Genomic DNA, 25,130 nt, shown 5'->3' with positions numbered 1-25,130 from the left:
AGTTACCAAGTTTAATTACTATGGGATGTAAGTTGTCATGACAAGAGCATTTGTGAGATGGGTTGGGGTATCACTGAATATGTGAGTATAATGGAAGCAGGGAACACATCTGTGGAAGTTACCCTCTTTAACATATGCTTGAGAAAGTAATTGCCAGCATCCATGATGCTGACTACTTATAAAACAGTGAAACAAAATCATCCAATTCATGTATCCTGTCTCATATCCTGCAGCCTTAAGGAGGCCCTTAGGCTAAGCTGTGGAAAATTTTTTCTCAAGGCAGAGTTAGACCTACTAAGTCTTTTTACTTCATAACTGCTTAATTGAAAAACCTCTTCCAACATAAGAGAGAAGCTGTGTGTGTGTTTAGCAGTTTTATTAAGGCATACATGACATATAACATATTGCTCCTACATAAAGTGTACAATCAGATGTTTTGACATATGCATGCAATTGTGAATCATGTACACAATTAGAGGAATGAATGTATCCATCAATTCCAAGACATCTCATGACCTTCTGTAATCTCTTCTTCCTGCCCCATCCCTCTCAGATAACCACTGGTCTGTTAATATATATTAGTTTGCACTTCTTAAAATTTTATACAAATAGAAACATATAGGATGTGCTCTATCTTTATATAGTCTCTTTCACTTTGCATAATTATTCTGAGATTCATCTGTGTTGCTGTACAAATGTCCATTCATTTTTATTACTAAATATATTTCATTGTAAGGATATGCAATTTTTAATTTATTTTATTTTATTTTTTTTAAGATTTTATTTATCAATTTATGAGAGACACAGAGAGAGAGAGAGAGAGAGAGTAAGGCAGAGACACAGGCAGAGGGAGAAGCAGGCTCCATGCAGGGAGCCCGATGTGGGACTTGATCCTGGGACTCCAGGATCATGCCCTGGGCCGAAGGCAGGCACTAAACCATTGAGCCACCCGGGGATCCCTGCAACATTTTTTAAACCAGTCACTTATTGCTACACATTTATACTGTTTTCCATTTTGTGCTAAAAATTAAGCTACCATAGGGGTGCCTGGGTGTCTCATTCTTGATTTCAGCTCTGGTCATGATCTCAGGGTCGTAAGATCGAGCCCCGCATCAGGCTCTGCTCTCTGAGTGTGGAGCCTGTTTAAGATTCTCTCTCTTTCTCTTCCTCTGCCTCTCCCCACCCAGCTCTCATGCACATTCTCTCCCTCTAAAATAAAATAAAATAAAATAAAATAAAATAAAATAAAATAAAATAAAATTAGAAACATCCATGCACAAGTCTTCATAAAGGCATATTTTCATTTCCTTTTAGTAAACACCTAAGACTAAAATGACTTGATAATATAGTAAGTATAGGATAAACTTTTCAAAAAATGGTCAAATTGTTTCTCAAAGTAGTTGTACCATTTTACATTCCAGTAGTAATGAACTCAAGAATTAAGTTTCCCCTCATTTTTGCCAATTCTTGATATGGTCAGTCTGTTTAATTCCTAGTAGACACATGTAGACATGTTAACAATATTTGTTCTTCCAATCTATGATCATGGAATGTTTTTCTACTCATTTATAGTCTCCTCAATTTCTTTCATAAGTGTTCTATAGTTTTCAGAGTACAGATCCTTCACCAAAAGGTTAGGTTTATTTCTAGGTATCTTATGGGTTTTGGTGCAATTGTAAGTGGGATAAATTTCCTGATTTCTCTTTTTTCCGTCTTATTATATTGTTAGTGTATAGAAATGTTAGTGTATAGACTTTTGTGCATTGATTTTATATTTTGCCACTTTGCTAAATTCCTATACCAGTTCTAGCATTTTTTTTTTTTTTTTTGCAGGATTCTTTTGGGTTTTCTACAGAGTATCATGTCATTTGCAAGGAGTGAAAGTTTGACATCTTCTTTGCCAATTTGGATGCTTTTTTTTCTTTCTTTCTTTTTATTGCCTGACTGCTGAGACTAGGATTTCCAGTACTGTGTTGAACAACAGTGGCAAGAGTGACATCACTGTCATATTCTGACCTTGGGGGAAACCTCACAGTTTTTCCCCATTGAAGATGCTCTCTTTCTAGCTCCTTTAGGTGTAAGGGTAGGTTGTATATTTGAGACTCTTCTGATTTCTTGAGGAAGACCTGTATTGCTATATACTTCCCTCTTAGGACCACCTTTTCTGTATCCCAAAGTTTCTGAACTGTCCTGCTTTCATTTTCATTTGCTTCCTTGTATTTTTTTTCTAATTCTAGTTCTCTTACTATTTCTATCACATTTGTAATTCCTTTCTCCACTGAAGTCCTGAACCCTTCAAAATCATCCATGAAGTTGGAATCAACTACTTCCAAACTCCTTTAACATTGATATTTTGACCTTTTCCCATGAATCACAAATGTTCTTAGTGGCAGCTAGGATGATGAATCCTTTCCAGAAGGTTTTCAATATATCTTGCCTCATTCATCAGAAGACTCACTCTCTATGGCAATTGTAGCCTTACGACATGTATTTCTTTAAATTTCTTAAAGAATAAGACTTAAGAATCAAGATGGGCTTCTTGAACCACAGGCTGCAGAATGGATATTGTATAAGAAAGCATAAAAACAACACTAATCTCATATACCTCCATCAGAACTCTTGGGTGACCAGGTGAATTATCAATGAATAGTAATATTTTGAAAGGCATCTTAATTTTTGAGTAGTAAGTATCAATAGTTGGCCCAAAATATCCAGTAAATCATGTTGTAAACAGATGTGCTGTCATCCAGGCTTTGTTGTTCCATTTAGAGAGCACCGATGGAATAGAGTTAGCATAATTTTTTTGGGTCCTTCGATTTTCAAAATGGTCAATGAACAATAGCTTTAACTTTAAGCCACCAGCTGTGTTAGCCCCTAACAAGAGAGTCAAGCTGTCCTTTGAAATTTTGAAGCTACACATTGACTTCTCCTCTCTAGCTATGAAATCCTAGATGGCATTTTCCCCCCCAACATAAGGCTGCTTCATCTACATTGAAAATCTATTATTCGGTATTTTAATTTTTGGATAACTATAAATTCATGTAGAGTTGTAAGTAATAATACAGAGAGATCCATGTTCTCTTTCCCCAATTTCCCCTAATGGTAAGATTTTGCAGAACTGTATAGTTCAGTAACACAAACAGAATATTTTTTTTAAGATTTTAGTTATTTATTCATGAGACACACGCACACAGAGGCAGAGACACAGGCAGAGGGAGAAGGAGGCTTCATGCAGGGAACCTGACCTGGGATTAGATCCCAGGTCTCTAGGATCATGTCCTGGGCCAAAGGTGGCGCTAAACCACTGAGCCACCCGGGCTGCCCCAGAATATTGACATTGATACAGTCAAATTACAGAAGATTCCCATCACACAAGAGTCCCTACTGTTGCACTATACAGATGCTATAAACATTTGTTTACAGTTTTTGTGTAAATATAAATTTACATTTGTATGGAATAACTGTTCAGGGGTCTAATTGCTGAGTCATACGACAGGGGCATTTTAATTAATATGTGTTGTTGCTTTTGAGAATGTGCTGAGTAAGCTTTGTTCTAGAGTGGTTAAGCTGTTTTATATACTCACCAGGAACACATGAATTGTCTCATATTTCTGTATCTTCTCTAGCATTTGGTTTTGTCTTTTTTTAAATTCTAACCATTCTGATAGATGTATACTGATATCTCATGATGGATTTAAATTTTCATAACATGTATAATAACTGACATATGTATTTATTTTTAATTTTTTAAAAGATTTTATTTTTTGACAGAGAGACTGTGGGGGCGGGCAGAGAATCTCAAGCAGACTCTGACCTTGAACTTTCTTTCTTATTTTTTCAGAATGTAGAGAAAGAGGGTTCTCTCATGGTACAAAAGAAATGTCAGTTGAAATGAAATCTTAACATAGGTTTTATTTCACTCATTCCCTAGATGTATACGTGACTTTCACTAAATTATAAAGATATAAGGAGTAAAAAACAGTGGTTCAATTAGGCTGACTGACCACAAATGTAAGATAAATTCTATTTAATATATAAAGAGCTAGAAAGAAGCAAAATATCTATGATATTAGCTAATATAAAGTTATAATACCCATTTTTATAAACATTATTCCATTTTAAGGTTATTTATAGTTTCATATTCTGCAACATGTATATATTTACATAAAACTCCAATATATACCTGCATCAGAGTAAATCCTTAAAGGGGGAAGAAGCTATAAAGGCAACTTGTAAATACAGAGTATATTAAAAAATCACATTGCACAGTATCATGAATCTGACTCTGCACTTATCACTTTCAAATCCTTATAGAAAATAAAATAAAGGCTTTAAATTCTTTGTCATCTTCTAAGTCTCTCAGATATACTGTCAATTTCTTCCTTTAGAATGTTGACAAAGCCATTAGTTCCCCCTGGGTACTGCCAATTTCATGCTATCCCATCAACCTTTTGTCTATTTCACCAAATGTATTAATTTTTTTTTCAGGTTTGGAAGCCTCACAATCTTATTCCTTCTCCTTTTCTCTCCCAAGGGTGATAGACTCAATATGTGGAAAGGTGAAAGCTGTCTGCTTTGATTTTTCTGTTACATGCTTGGAACCATATGGAGAGGAGAATTTTAGCTTCACCAAAGCTCCTACCTTCTTTTCTACTGCCAACTGCCTCCCTTAGATGCTCCATTTTAAAACAGTTTTAGACCAAGATCTATTGGAGGAAAGTAATAGTAAACAGAAAACCACAATAATTACTTTCTTCTCATTTTTTCCAAACCACTAGATGATGGTCTTGAAGGCTGGTTGATCATTTTCTCCAGACTGAAACCAAGAGAGGTGTCTCCCTACAGCACAGAACAAAAGGCCAAGGAAACTACTTTTTTGAAATTCTTCAGAGAAAAGAATTTTTCAATCACCACCCAGAATTCAACATTTCTCTGACCTCCCAGAGTTAAAGTCATATGTGAAGGACTAGAAGGCCTATTCGATGGTTTATAGTTCAAAAGGCCATTACAAACCTCTCTAAAGAAACTTTAGGGATGTAGTCATTAGGCAACCTTTAACTTGCCCTGTGTTTTCTCTGGAAGCTATAAAATAGATTTTTCTTTATCTCATCTGAATTGAACCTGTCTGTTAAAAATTTGGAGGGATAATAATGTGCTTAGTATTTCAACCTTTATATGGAATATCGAACCTGCTTTCATTAAAATAGAGGCAAGCTTAAACAATGGTCCTTGTTATGTGCTACATGTGTTACAGTAAATGCATTAGCTCATAATTTTGAAATACAGTACCTGTGTACAGGCACAAGCAGAAAAAATAGATTTTCTTTTATTGTACAAGACCATCTATGCTATTTGCATCACTTACCATATATAGAGAGAGGTATGGGTTTTATTTAGAATATATTTGGAGAGATACCACTAATCCTTTTTTGCTTTTTAAGTCTAACAAATATGATTTAGTTGCAATAGTTCAGTTTTTGTGATCAGATCCTTATTCTATTATCAGCCATGTAGCCTCAGACAATTATTTACATGTTACTCATATGTAAAGTGAATGATAATATCTCCCTTTCAGGGTTATGATTAAGAGTGGACATCATATTAGCAGAGTATTTAATGCAGTATTAATTTAGCTACTTATCTAAATTAAGTCCTCAATAAGTATACCTAGGACCCCAGGATAGGACCTGAGCTCCAACCTTTGAGCCACCCAGGTGCCCCTTCTCATCTCTTTCCAAATGTCCAAATTGATTCACATGATAATTCAGCAAATATTTATTGAATGGATATTCAAAATCTTTTAGAGTTCCACAGGAATTTTGGTATTATTTCTTTCTCTTTTTGTGAAAAATGCCATTGGAATTTCGATAGAGAGTACATTGCATCTATATATGATGTTGGGTAGTATGGACATTTTAACAATATTAACTCTTCCAATCCATGAATGCAGGTTGTCTTTTCCATCTTTTATTCGTGTTTTCAATTTCTTTGACCAGTGTCTTATAGTTTTTGATGTACACATCTTTTACTTCTTTGGTTGAATTTATTCCCAAGTATTCCTAGGCTGTGGCTTTTTCATACACAGTCTTTATTATGTTGAGATTGATTTCCTCTGTTTCTTCTTATATCTAATTTGTTGAGAGCCTTTTCCCTGAAAGGATGTTAGATTTTGTCAAATGCTTTTTCTTCATCTATTGAGATGATCATAATTCTAGTCTTTCATTCTGGTAATATGGTGTATCACATTTACTGATTTGCATATTTTGAATCATCCTTGCACCCTAGGGATAAATCCCACTTGATCATTGTGAATAATTCTTTTAAGGTGCTATTAAGTTCAGTTTGCTAACATTTGGTTGAGAATTTCTGCATCAATATCATCAGGTATATCAGTTTGCAATTTTCTTTTCTTATAGTGTCTTTATCTGGTTTTAATATCCAGACAATGCTGGCCCTGTGAAATCATTTTGGGAGTGTTCTCTTCAATTTTTTGAAAGAGTCTGAGAAATATTGGCATTAATTCTCTTTAAATATTTGTAGAATTCACCAATAACAACATCTGGTTTGGGGCTTTTCTATGACGGGAGGGGTTTTTTTAAAGACTTTTTTTTTTTAAGATTTTATTTATTTATTCATGAGAGAAACAGAGAGAGAGGCAGAAACACAGGCAGAGGGAGAAGCAGGCTCCATTTAGGGAACCTGATGTGAGACTTAATCCTGGACTCTAGGATCACGACCTGAGCCAAAGGTAGATGCTCCACCACTGAGCCACCGAGGAGTCTCTATGATGGGAGGTTTTTGAAGACTGATTCAATCTCCTTACTTGTTTGTTGAGATCACCTGTTTTTTTTTTTCATGATTCAAACTTCTTAAGTTGTATGTTTCTAGTAACTCATCCATTTTCTCTAGATTGTCTAATGTGTTGCCATATAATTGTTCATCGTAATCTCTTAATGATCCTTTGTATTTCTGTGGTATTGTATTTCATTTATACATTATCTGAGTCCTCTTTCTTTTTACCTTGGTAAGTGTAGCTCAAGTTTTGCCAATTTTGTTTCTCTTTTCAAAAAGCCACTTTTTATTTTATTAATACTTTTATTGGTTTTCTATTCTGTATTTCATTTATTTCTGTTCTGATCTTTGTTATATCCTTCTTTCTGCCAACTTTGGACTTCATTTGCTCTTGGATTTCTAATTCTTGAGGTGTAAAGTTAGGTTGTTTATTTGAGATCTTTTCTTTTCTTTCTTTTTCTTTTAACATAGGCATTGATTGCTATAAACTTCTCTCTTAGCACTTGTTTTGCTGCATCACATGAGTTTGGTATGATGTATTTCCATTTTTGTTTAATTTATTTATTGATTTCTCTTTTGATTTCATTTTGGATGAATTGGTTGTTATGAAGTGTAGTGTGTTAACTTCTAATACTTGTGGACTTCCCAGTTTTCCTCCTATTACTGATTTTTAGTTTCATATCATCATGGTCAGAAAAGATCATTGGTATGACTTTGATCTTATAAAATTTGCTAAGACTTGTCTTGTGACCTAATGTATGTTGTACCTTGGAGAATGTACCATATGTGCTTAGAAGAATATACATTCTACTACTGTTGGAATGGAATATTCTTTATATGTCTGTTCGGTCCAGGAAGTCTAAAGTGTAGTTCAAATCCAATGTTACTTACTGAGCTTTCATATATATGATTTATTCATTGTTGGAAGTGGGGTATTAAAGTCCTCTACCACGATTTTATTGCTGTTGATTACCCTCTTCAGATATGTTCAGATGTTCTGTTGTTGGTTACATGTATATTTACAATTGCTATATCCTTTTGGTGAATTGGTCACCCTATCATTATATAATGACTACCATTGTCTCTTGTAACTTTTTTTCTTGTTATATTTTTTAATTAAATTCTACTTTGGGGATCCCTGGGTGGCGCAGTGGTTTGGCGCTTGCCTTTGGCCCAGGGCGCGATCCTGGAGACCCGGGATCGAAACCCACATCAGGCTCCCGGTGCATGGAGCCTGCTTCTCCCTCTGCCTATGTCTCTGCCTCTCTCTCTCTCTCTCTGTGACTATCATAAATAAATAAAAATTAAAAAAAAAATAAATTCTACTTTGTCTTCTATAAATATAGCTATACCTGGTTCCTTTTAGTTTCCATTTATGCTCTCTTGCCTAAAATAATCTGAGTTGGGCTTCTGTCATTAAAAGAGCACTGTATTAATTTATTTTTGCTATTGTAACAAATAACCAAAACTTGGTCACTTTAACACACAAAAATTTAGTGTCTTAGAGTTCTGGAGGTCAGAGTCCGAGATGTGTCTTAATGGACTAAAATTAAGGTGTCATCAGGGCACACTCTTTCTGGAGGCTTCAGGGAATAATATGTTCCTTGTCTCTATCAACTTCTAGAGGCCACCTTGGCATTCCTTGGCTTGTAGCTATATTATTCCAATCTTTGCTTCCATGATTACTTTGCTTTTTCTCCTTTAGTCAAATGTCCCTCTTTCTCACTCTAGAAGGACACATACAACTACATTTAGCCCCACCCAGATAACCCAAATTAATTTTTCCCCTATTAAGATTCATAACTTGTTCACATCTGCAAAGTCTCTTTTGTCATATAAAATAACATTCACAGATTCTGGAGATTAGGATGTGGACGTGCTTGAGGGTAGGGTTATCATAAAACTGTATTGTGGTGACCTCTATAAGCAGGGAAAGTTGTATAGATTGTGTGTATATTATTATATATGGAATGGCAGTATAGTCTTTGTAACATGTTAGAATGAGTTAAAACTAGAAAAAAGATAGGTAAGATAGGAGCAGGGGAGTAACTGGTAAGACATATTCACTCCCCATATTGAATACATTTAACAGACATGACCCAATGCTTTATTTAGCCTTAAGTGTTCTAGTTACTATATGTCTAACTTGATGGGACTCGGGAAGAAAATTCTAATAGGAGAAGATGACAGGCAGCAGTGACAAAATATTAGAAAGTCCTTGAATATTCTTACAAGACTGAGCACATTATAAAGTACCTCTCAGAAGGCACATTAACTGTAAAAAAAGTAAAATAAATTTCTGAGTATTTTGCTGAAACTCTACATAACATTTAATAGTACAATATATTGTAGTATAATTACTCAATGAATTTGTAAACTATCATTAAATATTCTCTCATTTTATGGAGTATGTTATGTTAGTAAAAAGAAAAATAGAATACTATTTGTAGGATGTTTTTCAAAGTTCATTCTTTATCTTTGTCTCCAAAAACTATTCTTTTTTTTTTCCAAAAACTATTCTTAAATAAATAGTTTTAAGTTACTCAACTGTGAATTTTCCTACCATACATTCTTTTTGAGGAAATAGACCCTCACAAGAAGAATGAATTATCAGGACACTATGCTTTTAAATACATTTCTGACTACAGAATAATAGGGAGAATAATAAGGGATGTGACTGAGTAGAGTAGTTTCTCAAACAATTTCTCATAGATATTAGCCTTGGAATGATCTGATAGGTCTTAAAAATGCAGACTCCTCGGCTTCAAACTACTATTTGTATTCATTTCCTAGGGCTGGTGTAATGAAATGCCACAAATAACAGTGGCTTAAAATAACAGAAATTTATCCTCTCACACTTCTGGATTTCATAATCAGTGTTGGCAGGCTGGTTCCTTCTTGGGGGCTCAAAGGAGAATCTGCTCTATGCCTCTTCCCTGGTTTCTAGTGGCTGCCACCAATCCTTGGTGTTCCTTGGCTTACAGCTGCATAATGCCAGCCTCTGTCTCTGTTATTGCTTGGCTGTCTTCCTCTGTGTGTGTGTGTGTGTGTGTGTGTGTGTACATGTCTTTACATGGCACTCTCCTATCTGTATGTATCTGTCCCTGTGTCTCCTCTTCTTATAAGGACTCCAGTCAGATGAGATTGAGGATCCACTCTACTCCTGTATAACCTCATTTTAATTTACAGCTTAATTGCATCCACAAAGACCCTGTCTCCAAATAAGGCCATATTCACAGGCACCAGGCTTTAGGACTTTAGTGCATCTTTTGGAGAGCTACAATACAAGCCACACACTTTCTAAGCAACAATCTCTGGAAACTGAAGTCCAGACTTCTCCATTTTTAATAATTAAAAGCTGTTGCTCTAAAATTTCTCAACTACTAATCTAGTAGCAAGTCAGATTAAAATGTTACCATTTATAATAAAAACTGAAGCCTGCAGTAACCCTGGGTTTTGTACATGAGAGGCCCTCCATTCTTTCAGAATTGCCAGATTTACAAAATAGAAGGAGTGTCATTTGTGAAATTACTACTGTTTTAATAAGAACACAGAGAATATTTTATAGTATTGTCGGTAATTAGATTTTGCACTATTTCGAATACAATAAGAAGCTCTTCTTTGCAGTTTCTTTTTTTTACAAAGCAGAGTGTATTAATGTGTTTCTTTAGTAACTTAAAGAAGACAATCTTAGAAGTACAATTAAGATTTTCTATCTTCTGATTACTTAGAAGAACAATGACTTCACTATATCCTAAGCTATACACTGTAAGTTTTGTACTGAGTTATGTTTTACTGAAAAGTTTGGCAAAGTTTATTAATCTTCTAGTGAAGATTAGCTATGAGGCCCAACAGATGATTCTCTTTCTTGGGAAATGTACATTTATTCAAGATAGTATGGGCTGGACTTGGAGTGCATAAATTAAAGGCAAAAGGGATAGAGAGAAAGTAAGAAAACCTACAATCTTAGCAATATTTTTTTAAACAAGGTAAACCTCAATTTATAATCAAAATTCATTTTTCTATAAGATACAACTATTATAGGTGATAATGATAATACCAATTGTGATTTTATAGAAAGTCAACACTACTTGTGATGTTACAAAAACTAAAACGCTTACTATTTTGTAGTTATTGTCACTATCACCAGAGTAAAACAAAAGAATATGCTAAGCAAATGTTGTATTATTATCCATTGGTGTAAAATACCCTGGATTCCCCACTCATCAGCTCTTTGTCCTGATTAAATTCTGGACATTCAATGACTCCCCATAAACTTGGATCATGCTGTTTGTTATTCAAAGGATTTAGTTCTTGGCCATTAACTATAGTTTTCATTCTTCTTTTTTTCTAGATTCATGTCCAAAGAGGAGGATTTTTCAACTATCACATTTCAGGAACATCAGAATCATAGATAAATGTAGAAGGTTATATTTGTTTTATATTCTTTGTACAAAAAATGTACCCCTCCTCACCAAATATCTGCCTCCTGAAATACTAACCTCAAATTAATATTTTGTGGGTATTTTTTATAAAGGACAAAGTCTGTTACTTATAAAGTTGATTTTTAAATGTTTTAATTAAAAGAGTAAAGAAAAAGGTGTTTAGAAGAGTCTCAAGCATAGACTTTTTTTATCCATTTAAAATCTCATCAGATCATTTATAAACTCCTCAACTACTAGGCTCCTAGTAATAATCACTCTTATTTCTTCCATGTCTACCAAATGGTTTATGTGTATCTGCACACTTAAAATTTACCACCTTGATAACGTGAATTTTCTTTTGCCTTAAGAAGACCGTTGTTATTTCTCCTTCCTTTTCTGTTCCCCAAGAAGGAATGTTTCATTAAATAAAATTAAAAATTGTATCTTTATACCACATAGTATGTCTATAGTATGTATAAACTATTTAATGTATTTTTAATAGAAAAAAATATAATTGTATAATAATAACTAGCACAAATTTAACACTTGCTTTGAGCCAGGCATTCATGAAGTCAGTACTATTATTAACCCCATATCCAAATGATAAAATTGAGGTTCATAAATGTTAAATAGCTTACCAAAGGCCAAACATCTAATAGATAGTTTTCTTGGGATTACAGCCCAGGTCATTTGGCTCTAGAGTGTGTACCTCAACATTATGCTGCTTTGGGTATGTTTCAGTAAATCATCAGGTTTTCTTATGAAAATCAATCACTTTCTTTTTACTTGAAGGAAATCAAGGTGAAATGAAGAGCACAGATTTTGAAATTAGATAGACCTTGGGTTCAAATCCTGAATATGATTTTTAATAGCTCCAAACAGTGGGAATATTATTCGACTTTCTGAACAACTATATATTCATTTGCAAAATAGGGATAATTATACTTTATAAGGTTGTGGTAAAGATGAAATTAAACTACACAGATCGAGAGATAGAACCTGGCATCCTTTTGCCATTTAGCTGAAATATTGCAGACCGTAAGATTAGTGAGAAGAGATGAATTATTCAATAAATTATGTTTGATCAATATCCTAATCAATTAAAGTTTTTTTTTTAAAGAATCACATGCTATACCAAAACTTCTAGACGGATTAAAACTGTCAATATGGTTTTTAAAATACTGGAAGTAAAAGACTAAGGCAATTCCAAGATCATAAACATAAAAAGGAAAAGAACAATTCATCCACTTAACTAGATAAAAACATAATATGTTTGTTTATCAAAAGGCAAAATTTCTTAAATCACCTCTGAGAGGAAAAGTTATACATAACACATTCAAGAGATAAAAATTTAATGCATTTAATTTGTGATGAGGTCTTTCAAATCCAAAAGGAAAAGACCAACTCCCAGTTGAAGATAATGGAAGCTTATGACTGACTAATTTACAAGAGAAGAAACTGAAATGCTCATTCAACATATAAGAAGAGACACTACGTCAGCCAAAAAAAATATGAATTTAAAAGGCCTCTTTTTCATATTTCAGATCACTGAAATTTAAAACCAAGGATAATATCCAGTGTTGTACAGAGCAGTGGAAAATATTCTTTATCAAACATTGTTTAGGACAGACAAATGTAAATTGACCTAGCATTTTTGAAAGATACAGAAAAATACACCAAAATGTATCATAAATAATCTCATTTACACAGAAATCCCAGTTTGTTTGTTTGTTTGTTTTAAGATTTTGTTTATTTATGCACCACAGACACAGAGAGAGAGAAACAGAGGGAGAAGCAGGCTCCTTGCAGGGAGCCCGATGTGGGATTCAATCCTGGGACTCCAGGATCACTCCCTGGGCCAAAGGTAGGCGTTAAACCGCTGAGCCACCCAGGGGTCCCAGAAATCCCAGTTCTAAGTATTTAGCCTAAAGAAACGATTGCACATTGCAAAATGCTTTATGACCTAAGAGTCACATTATGGCAATACTGGTAATATGAAAAATACAAAATAAATTAAATTACCATTAATATGGCACTTACTCAATAGCTATTTTATATGTTTCTTTTTAAAACAATAAAGTAGAACTCTGCCATGGAAGATGCTCATAATATATTAAGTAGAGACATGGATGGAGTTTAAATATATATGTTATTATATCATTTATAAATGAAGAGCTATGCTTCATTATCTTATATCAATAAACAAAAATATATATTCTTCTTACACATGTCTATTGTTTTAATTTCTAACAATGATAATTAGAAAAATAAATGTATTTCCATTTTGAAAAGTTAATTATGAATTTAGATTCTCTCTTGTTTATGTTGGGTTTAAGTACATATGTACAAATATTTTTATAATAAAGGTATATGTGTTCAAATGTAACTCAGATTTGAAGAATTAGCATAGTATTTGTCTCTTTACTGTTTATGTTTTGGTGTTAAAAGTTTATGTTTAAATATTTTAAGAAATTTCAAATACTTTCATTAACCTGCTCTAAAACTCCTTCCAGGGGGACCTGGGTGTCTCAGTTATTAGGAAGCTGACTCTTGATTTTGGCTCAGCTCCTGATCTCAAGGTCCTGGGATAGAGCCCTGCATCAGTGAGGAGACTATCTGAGATTCTCTCTCTTCCTCTCTCTCTCTAAAATAACTAAATGAATCTTTTTTAAAAAAATAAAATTAAAAAAATAAAACTCCTTCCAACCAGTACTGTCATTTTGCTCCTGCTATAACCATACAAATAAAGAGGAAAATGTTCTAGCTTTTCATATCCTAGAGTTTCTTCAATCTCAATCTCTTCAAATTAAAAAGTCTGCTTTGAAATTTTTGACTTAAAATTGTACAATTGCTCAAGCCACTTTCATACTTTACAGATGAGGTGAAGTTTTCCTTTTGTTGTCATTACTGCTTAAATCATGTTGAACTCCAAAAACACAGTTAAAAATCAAGGCTGCCTTCTCTTTTAAGTTAGCAAGCCAATGTTCTGATTTAGATCAGTTATTTTATGGTGATTGTGTGTGTGCGCACGTACATGTGTGTATGCACACGCATATATTCTAGTGGTATGTACATGCATACATGTTATGTGTCCACATTCATATATTTATGCTTCATGCTTGTGTTTGTGTGTATCTTGTGGCGAATATGTGTGTGTTTGTGGATATCTTGTATGTGCAAAGTATATTAAGAGGATGTCTAAAAAATGCAATATGTGCAGTACATTTAAAATGAAGCAAATATTTAAGTTTTAGCATTTGCAGAGGGTACTATGGATGATAAAAAGGCTTTAATCACGTGAGGAACCATTGTAGCTTAAGGTAAACATCACAGCATTCTCTCTAAAGTTGTTTATAGGGTAATTACGTTTCTGAAAATGTCGGATCCAATGTACTATTAGACTAAAGTTCAAATTTTGATCAATGGATTTCATGCAAAAACTGTTCTAAGATGTTACAATTTTTTTAAAAAAGAAAATGCTTAGTTGTTTTTTTTGTTTGTTTGTTTTTTGTTTTTTTACTAAAGCACCACAAAACTGTGTTTCTCCTGCTTCATTTCTTCCCCAAACTGAAAAGTTAACTCTAAGTGCATAGAACAAGAAAATACATCCATGGTCTGAAAGGGCTAAACTCAGTCTGAGGCATAACACTGAAAAAAAAAAAAAAAAGTTAACTTCTAGTTTATTGTTATTATTTACTTTTTTGGTTGCACAAAAAGTTTAGAAGTTTTAAAGAAATATGGGATAGTTACATCTTTTTTTTCTTATCTTGCTTCAGTTTTTTGGGTTTTTTTTTTTTTTTTGGTTTTTTTTTTTACATTCAGTTTCCTTTTGCATTTTCTTCTTCCCATTAGCTTTTTTATTTGGTTCACAAAAGATGAAAGTAGTAAATGAGGGTTAATAAATGATTAAATAGATCAAGGAAGAATGTGTTTCTCTGATTCTTTTATTTTTCCTTAGGTTTTCTTATTTTCAGAGTTAAATCTTATCTCTAAAAGGTAGGAATAAGGGGTGCCTAGGTGGCTCCGCAGTTTGGTGCCTGCCTGCGGCCTTGGGTGTGATCCTGGCGACCGAGGATTGAGTCCCACATCAGGCTCCCTGCATGGAAACTGCTTCTCCCTCTGCCTGTGTCTCTGCCTCTCTGTGTGTGTCACTCATGAATAGATGAAAAAATCTTAAAAAAAATAAAAGTAGGAATACTATCATTTTATTTTTGTTTTATTTTGTTTTTTGAAGGAGGTAGGAGAAAAGAAGACTATCACTCTGACTTAGGGAAATAGTTCTAAATTTGTTGAAGAAGACTATTTTACTTCTATGAATAATCTATTTTGTCTAGGGTACAAACACACAGATAGTAATGTGGGGTAGGAAGCTTACGTACTAGAAAAAAGAAAAACAGTTTTCTGTCAGAAATCAGAAAGATATGAAACCATGGAAATAATCCAGGCTAAATAAAAGGATAAATAGTATTCAATGAGAATATACACATTTTGATATAAGATATTATATTTGATTTTATGTGGAACAGAAGAATGAGCTCACTGAAAACAAAAAATGCATTTTACAATATAGTTTTTCTCTGAAAAATATTTTTAAAGGTCCAAAGCAGCTACAAATGTCCTCGCAAATTATAAATTATATTTTATGAATACTGCTATCCTGAGCAGTATATATTATATATATTATATATATTATATATGTGTGTGTATGTATATATATACTTGTATATATATATATACATATACATATATATACACATATATATATATATATACACATTTGTGACTATTTCAAAGGTAAGATCAAACAAATAAGCAGACATCCCAACGGCAAACTGTTTCTTAGGGGTTGATTTTTAAAAGGACTGACTCATTATGATCACAATAAGTATTTGTAACAGATAATTTAAATTCTGAGTCTTTTGATTTGATATTTATCATAAGTAAGTCTGACACATATGCTTTTGCAGTGGCAATTGTAGATGTAGAAGAAAATAGTAGAAACAAACAGAAAGGTTAAGTAGTAATCACTGAAATATCAAAGTATAAGATAGGAAGGGCATAGTTATGTACCCATGAAAACATCATTTGCTTCTGTGTAACAAAGAAATGATGGAATGAATCAGTAAGTGGCAAAATAAATGGAAAAAGAAACCGTGAAATGCCTACAGAAATGTATTTATGAAATAAACTTTCTTCTTGAACAGCACACTTCTTGAACAGCATTTTTTTACACATTTCAGAACACATCTGCATTTTTTCCACCACTTCCCACATGACAAATACTCAATGAAACCAAAAGGCAAACAGAAAACTCAATAAGGCAGATTTCTACAAACTGATTGTGTCCAAGGAATGCACCTAAGGTACTTATTACATATTTAGATTCCCAGGTTCCACCTACACTTGTTGAGTCTTAGTCTCAGTAGGAAGTTTCTTGCAATTGGGCAAGATTTGCAAGCATGCAGTACATTATAAAAACATGCAATAAATTTCACCCATAATTAACTACCCTCCTTCTTAAGAGTTGAGAAAAAAGAGGGAACAGTTCTGACTCAGTTATTTTCGATTGTTTGGTCCAATGCAGAATGGCAGAAAATGTTCAAAGTTTCTGTTTTAATATCCGAATAATATACTTACTACAGTTTTCAGCTTTCCTGTTATCCCGGATCACTATTCTTTGGTTGATAGTGCTGAAGAGTGTTGTCCAATTAATAGTATGATAATAACACAGGTTGCTGTTGTCAGTAATGTAGATGTTTCCCGCACTGATTTCCTTCAGGGATTGGAATTGTAGAGAAGTGATGCCCTGTTGCTTAAGGATAAGCAAGGAGAGGCCACTAAAGAGAAGGAAGGGGGTAAATGGAACAATACTTAATATGTATATTTTAATAAATATTTTCTTACATACATTCTTGAAGTAAAATAAGGATGTCACATTTTACTCCAAAAAGAATGATAGTAGAACATAAAAAAGAGACTGAGTCACTTAATTGTGATCTGAGTATTATTTCTCTACATGCTATATATACTGAGTTTCAAAAGGAACCATTTGACCTCCAAAAGGAGACTATTTACTTGTTAGAAGTATAAATATTAATGATATCTCTCTGTCTACATATTTACCACTGATATATCTGCTCACTATTTTTCCCACTATCCCCCCAGTCTCAGGTTCCTCAAGGATGAAATTGTGTTTTAAAACTGAATAATTATGGGATCCCTGGTGGCTCAGTGGTTTAGCGACTGCCTTCAACCCAGGGCGTGATCCTGGAGTTCCAGGATTGAGTCCCACATTGGGCTCCCTGCATGGAGCGGGCTTCTCCCTCTGCCTGTGTCTCTGCCTCTCTCTCTCTCTCTTTCTGTGTCTCTCATGAATAAATAAATAAAACCTTTTTAAAAATAAAATAAAATAAAACCAAATAATTAGGGAAATCTTGCTGGTTCAGTTGGAGGAGCATGAGACTCTTGATCTCAGGGTCATGAGTTTAAGCCTCATGTTGAATGTCGAGATTACTTAAATAAATAAAAACTTTAAAAAGCTAAATAATTAATAAATTTTTATGGAATGATTATTCATCTACTAAAGTAAGACATTAATTCTACTCAATTTAATAAATTTAGACATGCTTTCAGAGGGTAAATATTACAGAGGATGACTATAGATATGCAGCTTTAATTTATACCTCAGAAGCCAAAGCATAATTGTAATAGTTGAAGAATGTATGAGTAGGGATAGGAAGCATTAAAAATTAAAGAGAAGAATGAAATTAAGCTAAAAGTTTAAAAAAAATACTCAGAAGGCTTGGACAACTGGGGAAAGCATCTCTAAAAGTTAAATAACAACTATACTGGGGAAACAAATTACCATTTCAAGGAAATTATTTTTATTTTAACATATTCTATATTTTGTAATTAAAGTCCTTTCCCATTCTCTAAAGAATCATCTGTTTCCCACATTCCAATCAACTAATGAACAATATTTTACATTTTGATATCAAAGCTGTCCCCTTTTATTTTATTTATAAATCTAAATATACTTTGCTGCCAAATATATGTGTGTGTGTATGTATATATACATACACACATCTGTGTATATACATATATACAGATTACATGATTATATATATACAAACACACATACCTACATATATACCTATGTACATATATGCGTGTATATAAAACTCAGTACATGTGTATTTATTTGACTGAGATGTAATTCATTCTCTGAATCTGTGTTCCCATCATAACCATCTTAAGTTGTTTGTTACGATGTGAACAAAATAATGTTTGACAGATTTTTAACATTTGATTCAATGGATAGTAAAATTTGGTTGCATGTAGCACTTGAATAAAGTGAATCTCTCAAATATAGTTTTTTATTGAGAACTTTTCCAATTTACATTTTAAAACCTCTCACAAAAAAAAAAAACTCTTACAGATCTTATTTTAATAGCAAAATTCTGTGGACTTTCTGTGAAATGTTATCATGGGATATTTGATGACAATATTGATTTAAGGCATCTTTCAGATTTAAGTAGAAAAAATGAAATCTAAATCCCTTTATGTAAATCAACCTTTAACTGTTCATAAATAAAAATCTCACACAGATGAAATCTAAAATAAAGTAAAATAAAGCAATGGCTTAATAAATATTAACTCACATATTTTTATTATGTGAATTAAAATACTGATATTAGACTTTAGAACAGTGTGCTCTGAGCCCTGATTTTTCCATTGCATTGCATGTAGAATGGTGGGCCAAGTCCTGAAATATCAGATCCATGATTCAGGGCTCAAATGATGGCATCAGGACAAAACAAGAATTTCCTGGTAAAACAGCATTTGTAACCCACACACTTAAGCCATTATCGAGTCATCCCATGGTAGTTTTTAGTTATGATTTAAAAAGTTAAAAAAAGGTTCAATTTTATGCATTTCATGCCGGCAAAACACTAATATTGCTTTAAGTGAGAGGCAGTTGAAAAATCAATTGTTCATCCTGTATACTTTATTTTGTAGCTTGCCTCCTTTAAAGCACAACCAGGGGTATTTTTTCATTGGGCTTACCTTTGGAATTAAAAATGGAAACCCACTATTTCTAGATTCAGTGAGGCTGAAAAATTGACATATGTACACATGATGCTACTCTTGAAATCAGGAAGACCTGCATCTCTGAACGTATACACCCACCTATAGAGTACTCTTCCACCAATGGTCACCAGGTTGGAAAAAACACTGAAGTCGGTCATATTTGGAGGCCATGACTGTATGTTCAAGAAACCTAAAACAGATAAGGGCAGTAGAAAAAACCCTCAGAATCTTATCATTATCTTAATGACTGTTTTAATATTGAGTATCCTTGAAATATGATGAATATGTCTTGAAATACAGGAAGTAAAAAAATAAAAGACACTGAATATTCCTAATTTGAGTCATTCTATTCTATCTCACAGTTCCTCTTCCAAGATAGTGTCTTACCCAAAGCTCCTGGGCCACAATAATCAATAGATAATGAATATCAAACTAATGAGCACAAAAATCTAGGTTTCTAAAAAAAAAAAAAAAAAAAAAAAAAAAAAAAAAAAAAACTAGGTTTCTCAAACACACAGAGTCATAGAACTATATATATAAAAAGATTTAAATGATCTTTAATTTTATTCTTCTAAAATCAAAAATACTTAGTCTGATTACATAAAGAGAAAAATACAGCTCTAACTTGTCTGGAAATGCTTGACCACTTTATCTCAACACTTATGACAGCACATGTCTACATTGCAGCCTAATGCATTCATGCAGATGCACAGTATTTCTCATTTAATTTTTCATTCTTTGATAGCAAATCCATATCCAATTCATGTCTATAAGTCTCCTATAAGCTACTATCTAACAGCCCTGGACATACTGGTGCTCATTGAACATGTGCTAAATGAGTGCCACATATTATCAATGCTCAATAGTACTTCTTGTGAAAAAGTAAATAGAAAAACATGGATCAAAGATCAGTTGACACAAACACAGTAACATAAAAATGTCAAGGATATTTTAGTTTATAAATTCTATGGGCTTTCAAAATGTACACAAATGCTAAGGAATAAAGATATCCATCACTTAAAGTGACATGCATTTTCAAAACTAGCATTTGCTTCGAAAATAAGTTGCTGATTTCAATATTATGCAATATTTTCAAGAAAACACTAGAATTCATATAATCCATAACACAACAGTTGTACTTTAAAAAATTACCTGTTATCTCTCGGACTGTGCGGAAGACATTCAGTTTCTCTGGGTCTATGGCTTCAATTGCATTGTAAGGGTCTCTAGAGAATCAAGAGATACAGCCAAATTTTAAATTAGATAAAGGAGGGAAGACATAAGAAATGTGACTATAGTTATTTCACCCAAATTGAATTTTAAGTAACAATAGAAAGATAAGCAACGTCTTCTCCAAAGATTTTATGCTACATGTGGAGGATTAAAAGGTGCTTTGAAGACATTTATGGTGACATAAAATATGAGTTCCTCAATGAAAGCTATTCTAGATCTAGAGGAATGGCCCAGTTTGACTATCCTAAAGGAACCTCCAAATATAACAAATCCATTTAAAAATAATTTTATTTTACCTTTAAAGATTTGTTTTTCTTAATCGGGAAGAGTGTACTCTGCAAATAGTAATGATGAAAACAATTGCTTTTGGGGCTCCTCAGAGCATCCTCAATTACTAAAAGCACTTACAATTTCATAAGATTGATAAAAAGAAACACATAAAATCAATTTTTTCTTCTTTCCTATATCCTTATATTTATTAGTGAATTTTCATAACACTATATGAAAATTACTCTTCATAAGGATTACTTAGAATATTCTTGTTCCAATCTGGTTTATTTACATTTGTTTTTATAGCACAGGAAATATATGCTTCCATCTTTATGAATCATACTAATATCTAAAATAAAGTCTATAATAAATGTAATAATATCCAAAAGGTATAAATTTTGGAGATTTAAAAAATACCATCTCCTATGGCGTAAATATATTTTTGCAATTAATGTTATAGATATATAGATGCCCTGTCTTTTCAAAATGAACATAAAATAACCTTTTAAAATTAAATATTTATTGAATTTTTAAGAAGTTTTCTTCTTAGGAAGATACTTTCCATGTTTAATATATTGACCATACAAAATAACTGCATACTTGCAAATAATAGCAAACATTCCTGGGTAATTCACGCAGTATTTTCAGCTGTTTAAAGGAATACATCTTTTTTTAAGTTTCATTACTTTGTCCTGGGCAAGTAGAGATCTCGTATCAATGTACACCCTCCAGAGAAAAATTAAATTCTATTCATTAACCACTTCTCCAAGAGAGAGCAAACTTAAGAACAATGAACTTAGGTTGTTTTAGAAGCATGTATCCATCCGTAGCAATCAACTGAGCTTTAGTCTTGCTGTGGACATCGGTTGTTTTACATGTTTGAGAACCTTCTTTTTCATTTGGGAAGTAAACAATAAGATACAATGATATGTTAGATATGGCTTTAATAGGGAGAGCATTCAGGTTGCTTTACAGCCCCCCGACAAACAGAAAGGCATACAGCTGGCCTATCTTCTAGGAATTTGAGTCTGAACCCAATGACATTAATTCATTCTTCCATTAGAACCTTGCAAACACTATTAGTTCCAACAACCTTCATCTCTCAACTTGGTTCATCTGCATATGCTTCTATACTTCCATATTACATCTTAAAAAAAACAAAACAAAACAAAACAAACAACACTCTGCTTGATTAAATACTGTTTCAATCTATGAAGTGTAATTGATTCAATGTACCACTAGTTTAAGAGGGAGTGTCATAGAAGGCTTGGAGAAACACTATAAATGAGTTTCCCCATAATTCACACATAATTAAGAATTTTCTCAATGTGATATGAATGTGTCTCAAAAGCTTAAAGTCTAAATTAAATGTTCTGGCAAACTTGCTCTATTTATAACTGAAGATAAATCGAACAAATAACTACTCTTTTGATTAATGTGAAGCCAAAAAATTAAGTCCTCCATGCGGGAAAAATCTTGTTGTTATCATTTTTTTAATGTGCAAAGACTTTTGTATCCAGAGAAAAAATCTGCTCTGCAGTAGTAGAATGCGCTTTCACCATTTGTTGTTTGATGAAAAGCAGGATATAGAACAGCTCTGGTCATATAATCAAATATCTTGGCTTTATTGAGAAACACTCAAAATTCAGGGCAAGCACACAATAATGGGGTCAGTCCAAACCTTTACTGAGAACACTTCCAAGTTTCCAGGAATGAAATGAATTCTGGACTGTTCATATGAAGCCCAATGGACCACAGAAATTTTATATACTTAATTTTAGAGATTCAGGACTCTCATAAAATAAGTTGACAGATTCCTACTTACCAACTTCAAAGTACCTGCAGGGAGTTGCATCCTATAGCCACCTGAAATCCATAGTCCTTTAAAATTGAGAACGTCCCTAGCTAAATGCTGAGCCATGTGTAAGAACTTTATGTCCACCCTGTTACTGTGTTCAGTGATCCAAGATAAAGTTCAGGATAGAGAAACATATTTTTACAATTCCATTGAAATCGCTTTATTTTCACCAAACCCATTTCTCTTTTCTATTGTATATCATCATTATACGCTTCTCTAAGTGTTTTCTTGCTTGTGTCTCATTGCAACGCAGCATGAACATGCTTATTTGGTGAGCATTTTGTTACTCTAAGTACATGATATGACTATTATCAAAAATGACAAGAGATGAAAAGTGAACATTCCTAGGGCTAACCCTAAACGCAGGTTTCCCTGTGGTTCTCACTCTAAATAAAGGAGTAGGAATGTCTAGTCTATTTCTGGCAATGACACCACTGAACTATAAACTTAACATGCCAATTAACTTTTTTGAGTTCTTTTATATGTTAAAATTGTAATTGACGAATTGACAGTAGGTTTACTTTTTGCAGAAACTTGTTTTTTAAAAGCATAATCTCATCTAATTATGGATTTTACCTAGTAGCTTAGAGAAATACCTTAGCTATTTTACTCAAACCATATATTCTATGAAAAAATAGAAGACCGAGGGTAATGGGAATTAAGTGAGTAAAAACATGTCTTTAATGTACTAGAAGTTTTAGCTTATAATACTCCATGTTACTCACATTTAAAACCTCTCATGTATACGTTGTATACATAATACACATAATGCCTATACATTTATAAGATGTCTTAGATCTACTAAATTAACTTTTTATCAATACCTCCCCAAGATCAAGAGAAAGGTTTCAGGATATATGTTTTGTATTGGAATAAAACTGGGTATGAAAAATATCATATACCACATATATATTTGTCCTGGAAAATGCCTTCTATATTATGGTTGGGACAAAATAATATTAATTATAAATGTTAGTATTAAAATATACCAAGTTGGACGCCTGGGGTGACTCAGTGGTTGAGTGTCTGCCTTCAGCTCAGGTTGTGATCCTGGAGTCCTGGGATCGAGTCCCATATCGGACTCCCTGTGTGGAGCCTGCTTCTCCCTCTGTCTGTGTCTCTGCCTCTCTCTCTCTCTCTCTCTCTCTCTGTGTGTGTGTGTGTCTCATGAATGAATAAAATCTTTTTTAAAATAAATAAATACATAAATAAATACACCAAGTTAAGTGCTATGATTAAGAAGAAATAATAATCTTCTGAACTAAGGAGTATCACTTACCATAAAGGAAATATTGCCTCGCCAATAACTTTGCCTTTATTTGGTTTTCAGTTGTCTACAAAATAATGTTACACTGTATGTTGTGCTGTAACTAGATATAGTCGTTGAGATTTTTATTTATCACTGCCTTTTCCTTCTCTTTTTTAAAATTCTCTCTCCCTTTTGTCTCCTCCTCCCTTCCTCCCCTGTCTCTTTCTTTCCTTTTCTTTTTTTATAACATTTATTAATGTTTCACAATATGCCAGATACTTGACTGAGCACTAAAAAAATAATTTTTGTTTTTAATCTCTACACTAACCAGAGAAGGTAGGTATTTATTATAAACCCAATTCTCAACTTTACATTGGAAGAAACTGAGCATGTGACACATGATGGAAGCCAAGAAACTCAGTAAAACTGTGTACGGTTAGAGCCTCAGATCAAACTAGTTTGGATCATATTACTGAAGTAGGAACTTTAACTCTTACTTTCTGAGCTCATTTTTAAGAAAGGCTTTGTTTACCTTTCTATTTCTAATCATGTGAGTCAGTTTTCTATAATTCATTTTCTCCTGAATGAATTAGTAAGTAGTAAGCTTGTTTTCCTTGAAAGTCTAGATTAGTCTTATACTTTGTAATGATTCTTCTCATAAATTTGTGGCTATAAGGTGTCTATTGTGCAATATATTTTTATATCTGGACATCACTGCTTTCCTTTTCTTATATTTTGTTTATTAATATTCCCCTATTCTGGATGTTAGATGATTCATTTTATGTAAAACCACTTTACAATTAGTATAAATCTAGGCTTTTGATAAATATGCTCCATAAGGAACTAAGATTATAATAACAATTTTGAAGTGTATTAGGTTGTCTTTGTCAAATTTCCCCACTCATGTTTTACCTACAACAGTAACCATCCCTGGGTTGCTTTTGTTGGTTCGTAATCCTGCAAGTATCACAGAATTCTTGTGGTGGTTCTCCATGGGGTCAATATTTCCCCCCCAAAAAGGGAAGTTGGGACAAGTGTAGAGGCATATCAGTTGTAATAGAGATTGGGGGACATTATAGACTTTTAGTAATAACCCCCAGACAAGGAAATTAAATGTCTTTCACAGCAAAGGTTTGCCTCATGTCTTGAACAACCTTAAAATGTCCCATCCAATTAAGGACTCATGTGCACAAACTTCATAGTTGATTATACC

General features: G+C 33.1%; 1 protein-coding gene across 4 annotated transcripts in view; it reads right to left on the bottom strand.

Annotated features, from left to right (window-relative positions):
- ERBB4 (erb-b2 receptor tyrosine kinase 4) overlaps positions 1 to 25,130 on the bottom strand; it is a 1,095,199-nt gene that overhangs the window by 266,634 nt on the left and 803,435 nt on the right. For all 4 annotated transcript variants that reach the window (XM_072742096.1, XM_072742098.1, XM_026002035.2 and 1 more), the window contains exons 10-12: positions 20,460 to 20,533; positions 19,407 to 19,497; positions 16,854 to 17,053 (exon numbers count right to left, since the gene is read on the bottom strand). In XM_072742096.1, coding sequence (XP_072598197.1) covers positions 16,854 to 17,053; positions 19,407 to 19,497; positions 20,460 to 20,533 — 365 coding nt within the window. The remainder of the gene's footprint in view (positions 1 to 16,853; positions 17,054 to 19,406; positions 19,498 to 20,459; positions 20,534 to 25,130) is intronic.

The sequence above is a fragment of the Vulpes vulpes genome, chromosome 16, assembly GCF_048418805.1.
Source record: "Vulpes vulpes isolate BD-2025 chromosome 16, VulVul3, whole genome shotgun sequence".
Taxonomy (NCBI): domain Eukaryota; kingdom Metazoa; phylum Chordata; class Mammalia; order Carnivora; family Canidae; genus Vulpes; species Vulpes vulpes.
The sequence above is the reverse complement of the archived record's forward strand: the minus strand, read 5'-3'. Positions and strand labels throughout refer to the sequence as shown.